Below are 6,000 nucleotides of genomic sequence, written 5' to 3' on the forward strand. Positions count from 1 at the left end.
CTACGGTTATCAATGCTGGGTTAAGGAATTTATTGCCTACACATAAAAGCAGCCCTGTTTAATAGATGGTTTTCTCTCTAAGCACATGCAAAGCCAGTTTTATGAAACATACTCATATATAGTCATATGTGTGGATATTTTACCCAGGCGTGGATGTGGCTCTAATCACCAGCCTGGGGGAGAGAAAACAATGGACACCTTTATGGAATGGGACGGAGGCTGGTACTATCCCTGTCTCTACTTTTAAAAGATCTATTTATCATCTACCCATCCATCCACCCCGTGCACCAGACCCCAGCAATGGGCAAAGTGGGTGCTGGTGTTGTTCTTCTGTCAGTCAGGGGACGGCAGAGCGGATGGCATCCTTCGTTCATCCTAGCCTGATGCCTGGCTTGGTGGCCAAAGCTGTTTAATGTCTAGGACTCAGAAAATCAAATCAAAACAAATCAAATCAAGTCCAGGCAGCACAGACAGAGACCTGTGGACTACCAGGCCACCCACAGACCTGCCCTCCAGCTCACGGCCATAGGCACCTGCTTGCTGCCATACCACATGGCATGAATGGAGGATGTCACCCAGGGGCACACCAGCCTCGTGGGCATCCAGTGGCAGCCAATACAAAATGTGGGAGTATGTGGCGGTCAGATGGGGAGAGAAACACAACTGCAGCAGCTTGAGCATTTTGAAGAGAAACAGAACTGGAGACTCGGGTGTGGAGATAAGAAGCCTGCTGTGAGTGGCCGGCCCCACCACATGGGGCCACGGCGAGGTCCTGGCCCAAGGTGCTTCTGAGGGACATGTATGAGTTGTGGCTATGCAGTGGCAGGGGTTGGTGTTATTGTCCATGACTCATATGACCACTAGAGAACATGGGCTGTCCCTGGTTGGGACAGTCACCAGGGACCCTGTATGTCCAAGGGCTGTGCATAACTGGTCCTGCCCCTCACTGGATGCTGTACTCTGGAGAACCTGCCCCATCTATCACCAGCAGTACACTCAGGAGAGCGGGCCCTGAACCTCGCCTTGGCAGCACAATGGAGCTGACTCTGGTGTGTGTGTGTGTGTGTGTGTGTGTGTGTGTGAGAGAGAGAGAGAGAGAGAGAGACAGACAGACAGACAGAGAGACAGAGACAGAGAGACAGAGACAGAGAGACAGAGAGACAGAGAGACAGAGAGACAGACAAACAGAAAGTGCATTCATCGTGGCATACATTAAGTCACTGGGAGTTAGTGCCTACCTTCCAAACTGTCTGAGGTAGACAGAGCCTCTCTTGTCCCTGCCACTGTGGCAGGCAGTTCTCCCGTCTCCATCCCCCATGTCACTGCAGGAGCGCTGGGATTACAGAGGTGGATCACTCAGTGTGAGTCCAGGGGTCTGAACCAGGGCTGTCACTCTCTCCCCTCTCTCCCACTGAGCCATCCCTCTGCCCCAGCTGGTCTGTTTTTATTCTTCATGTCAAAACTCAAATGACAAACCCTACAAGGTTTTCTTTAATTACTTTATTTAAAGTTGGGCTACTAAGCATGATGGCACACGCCTGTAATTCCAGCATTAGCGAAGCAGAGGCAGGAGAATCCTGAGCTCAAGGATAGCCGGGACTCTATAACAAGTCCTAGGGTAGCCTGACCCTATTTCTAGATAATATATAACAAATCTGACCTCTACTTTTTTAGCTCTTTCTTATGTTGGCACCATCAATTCCTCCCTCAGAATGAATGACAGGATACTGTTTACTTGTTTTGGTGAGGGTCGCAGGTGCTAACCAGGTCTGAGAACAAAGTCTGATGTTTACTAACAGGGCTGAAAAACATGTTCCCAGTGATGCTTTAAGAAAGCAGCAAACAGGGCTGGAGAGATGGCTCAGTGGTTAGAGCACTGACTGCTCTTCCAGAGGTCCTGAGTTCAATTCCCAGCAACCACACGGTGGCTCACAACCATCTGTAAAAAGATCCGATGTCCTTTTCTGGTGTATCTGAAGACAGCTACAGTGTACTTATATATAATAAATGAATAAATCTTTAAGGAAAGAAAGAAAGAAAGAGAGAAAGAAAAAAAGAAAGAAAGAAAGAAAGCAAACAAGAAGCAGCAAACAAGAAGCCCAGAGTAGCTGCAGCCCATCTATCTGACACGGTCAAAAAGCCTCTCTGGAATTGCCATAGAACTGAAAAGCAGAGTCAGCCTTAGGGAGAACTAGGCATTTGAGGCACAGGGCAACGGCCAGCCCATTGTGGAGAACAGGCAGCATATACTAAACCCAGGAAGAGAGGACAGGGCAGGGCTGAGAGCAGAGCTCCATGGAAGGATGCTTGCTGAGGCCCTAATGTCACTCCTTGGGTGCCTTAGGGTTTCTATTGCTTTGAGAAAACATCATGACCAAAAGCAAGCTGGGGAGGAAACGGTTTAATCAGCTTACACCTCCACATTGCTGTTCATCACCAAAGGAAGTCAGGACAGGAACTTAAACAGGACAGGAACCTGATGGCAGGAGCTGATGCAGAGGCCATGGAAGGGTGCTGCTTACTGGCCTGCTCCCTTGGCTTGCTCAGCCTGCTTTCTTATGGAACACAGGGCTACCAACCCAGGGATGAAACCACCCACAGTAGACTGGGCCCTCCTCCACTGATCACTAATTGAGAAAATATCTCATGAAGGCATTTCCTCACCCAAGGCTCCTTTCTCTTTGATGACTTTAACTTGTGTCTGGCTGACACAAAACCAGACAGACATGCTGGGTGACATGCAGGAGTAGGCACATGAACTGAGGCTTCGCACACAGCTGCAGACATGGATCCTGCCCCAGCCGCTTTCCTAAGAAAGCTCTAGCCACAGCAGGCAAGAGTAGAAGGTGGGGAAGGGGGCAGGCAACATTGAGCGTGGCTACTGTTAGGAGGTACAGAAGGGCTCGACACAGGATCCGGAATACCTTAAAGTCAGGAGCACCCATGGGTACTGTTGGTCTCCTGTCACAAACAGGAGTCTAAAGCCCTGGCAGCCTGGCAGATCCAGCATCTGAAGTCACAAACCAGGGAAAGGCTGTCAAGTCCTCTAGGGCCTCTCCTTTTGGCATTTAGACTATTATAAATCTCTAGCTTACTAAAAGAATAACAGCCCTCAGGAACCGGAGGTACTTCTCCTCCCAGAGCACGGCATCTCTTGTTGGGCAGTGATCATTTACTTCACTGGTCAGGTCAGTCAACAGTAACCCTAATTTTTTTTTCTCCTTTGTAGGTATAGGTATAATCAGACACAGAAAAAAAATTACAGGCAAATCCTGTATGTTAAAATAATTGTAAGCCCTGCCCAACATGCTAGGCACTCCTAGCATCTCAGGATGTGGAGGAAAAAGATCAGGAATCCAAGGCCAGCATGGGCTACACAAGACTTGAGTTAAAAACCCAGACAGCTGGATGGTGATGGTTGCGCCTTTAGTCCCAGCACTCAGGAGGCAGAAGCAGGTCAGTATCAAAGTTTGAGACCAGCCTGGTCTACAGAGTGAATTCCAGGTCAAGGATTCAAAGAGGAAACCAGTCTGAAAAAAAAAAATCAAAAACAGACAGATAACAGGTAAAGATAACAGATAAAGTCCCATAACGGTTTGTTGACCATAGAGAGGCTTTGTGTGCTTGAAAGCGAAGGTTAAAGAGCCCACACAATGGGTGAAAGGTCAATTTCTATTCCACAATATGGCACAGAATATGAAAAATTCTTTTCAGAAAGATTTCTATGGTTACATAAGTGACTGCTTAATTTAATTAAAGGGACATCCAATCATTCATTTCTAAAGTTCAAAAGAGTGAACTGGACTGGAGAACTTGGATTCAGTCCCAAGCATGATGTGGCACCTGACTGTTAATTCCGGAACTCAAGATGCATTCTGGAGACCATCTTAGAGTAATACCCAACATAAAGGGGAGAGGGTGCATGGCACATGCTATATGACCTATAGTTAGTAAAAAGAGCCCAGAACACAAGCAACTAGACTGTATAAAAATTAATGCTGGGAAGAGACAGATTTAAGTCCCTGGGACCCAGAGAAGAAGACTATAAAGAAGGCCCCAAATCCAGGACTCAGAGGAAACTCATTGATAAATTGCTTTTGATATTGTGCAGAAATCCCTCCTTCAGACTGGAGTTCTATACTTTGATCAATTTTATTCTGGTTGCACTGCTTTGAGACCATCTCACTATGCAGCCCAGGGTAGCCTCAAATCACAATCCTCCTGCCTCAGCTTCTTCAGTGTGGGATTGCATATAGATGGACTCCACCACACCAGTTCAGACTCACTTTTCCCATGCAGAAGATAATTTGCACTTGGTTATAAAATCCTCAGTGTAAACTAAGAAGGCTCTGCACACTTTTGCTCGCACAGCTTGAGTACTTGGCTTATCTGATTAATTCACCTAGGAACCTCCATTCAGCATCACAGTTAACTTAATTTCACTGTAATTTCTCCAGCTGTCCCAGCGGAAACTTACGAACTGATCAAGAACTCCTCTGGGCATTATGGCCTGCACTTTCAATCCCAGATAATCCAGAGGCTGAGGTAGGGAGTGAGAAGTTCAAAGCCAGATGGCCTAGACTATAAAACCAGTAGAAAGAGAGTAATAGTGGGGGATGGGGGAACGAAAGGGGGAGCAGGTAAGAGAAGGGAGGGGAAGAGAAGGAAGGATTAGAAGGAAAAAGGCACATGAGTCTTTATTAGGAACACTTATTTTATGGGTGAGGTACTGCCCATCTCTAGACGAGAAAATAAACTAGCCTTCTGGCTTTCCTATTACTGCAATCACCCAGGATTTATTTTTTTTTTTTTTTATCTTCCTGAGACTGGGTGTCTCCACATTGCCCACGTGGGTTGAAACCCTTGATCTCAAGCTTTTCTTGCCCTGGCCTGTAGAGTTGCTGGAACTGGAGACACCAGCAACTCAAGTAAGGTTCATTTTATAGTTTGTTTCCCCTCAGCTTCCAGCCCCCTGCTCTCTTTCAGCTCCTATTGCCAGAACTATCCAGTTCAGGGAGCCCTGCTCATTACAGAAACAAAAAGTGGGCAAAGGTAACTGCAGACTCTTAAAGACTGGCAAACGCTATCTGGAATGCCACCTTTGGAAAGTACCAGGTGTTCACGGAACACAAGAGAGGCACTCACTCCAAATACCATTTATTTCCTATACCGTCTCAGTAACCAGCTTGTTAGTTTTAAAACAATCTTTTGATTGTCATGTAGTGACAATCATTAAGCCCTGAGCCCTCATTAAGACCAATAATTAAACCAAAGGTTGCCAGGTGGTAGCGCATGCCTTTAATCCCAGCACTCTAGAGGCGGAGGAAGGATAATGAGTTCGAGGCCAGGCTGGTCTAGAGAGAGATAGGGAGTTCTAGGACAGCCAGGGTTACACAGAAAAACCTGTATCAAAAATACAAACCAGGGCTGGAGAGATAGCTCAGCCGTTAAAAGGCTAGGCTCACAACCAAAAAAAAAAAAAAAACAACCAAACAAACAAACATATAAAAATACAAGGAAAAGAAAACCACAAGGTCACTGGTATGCTTTAAACGTCTCAGAAACTCCTTAGGCCTGCAGACTCATCTCTCTGCAGCCTGGGATCGCGCCGGGCCAGACCCACGCCTTACTGCACAGCCGGTGCGGTGCGGTGTGCGACAGCAGCAAAGACAGACTGGTGGACACACGACTACGCGGCCACTAGACACCCGAGGCGCTCTTGCAGAGCACTGTGGCCCGCGAGGACGGACCTCTCAGGCGGGGAGCGGGCTCCCCAGAATCCAGTCCACCCCCGGAATTGAACCTGCTCACCTGCAGCAGCCCGCGGAGCAGAGGCCTGCGGACGACGCCGTGTAGAACCGCCAGGGCAGCCATGGAGACCGGAAAAGCTTGTCAAGGGCAGAGAGACGCGCAGCTGCTTCCACTTCCCACAGCAGACCCCACGACGTCGTGGCGGGCACCGCCCCGGCCCTCTCCTCCAATAGCAGTCAGAGATCGCTG

The 6,000-nt window shown here is 47.9% G+C and overlaps 1 protein-coding gene across 2 annotated transcripts in view; it reads right to left on the reverse strand.

Moving 5' to 3' along the window:
• Acat1 (acetyl-CoA acetyltransferase 1) overlaps nucleotides 1-6,000 on the reverse strand; it is a 29,078-nt gene extending 23,078 nt beyond the window's left edge. Inside the window, exon 1 of one of the 2 annotated variants that reach the window (NM_017075.2) lies at nucleotides 5,812-5,962. In NM_017075.2, coding sequence (NP_058771.2) covers nucleotides 5,812-5,874 — 63 coding nt within the window. In that variant the 5' untranslated portion in view covers nucleotides 5,875-5,962. Of the gene's footprint in view, nucleotides 1-5,811 lie in introns of both variants that reach the window. The other variant, XM_063264936.1, reaches the window with a different exon arrangement.

This window comes from Rattus norvegicus, chromosome 8, assembly GCF_036323735.1.
Source record: "Rattus norvegicus strain BN/NHsdMcwi chromosome 8, GRCr8, whole genome shotgun sequence".
Taxonomy (NCBI): Eukaryota; Metazoa; Chordata; class Mammalia; order Rodentia; family Muridae; genus Rattus; species Rattus norvegicus.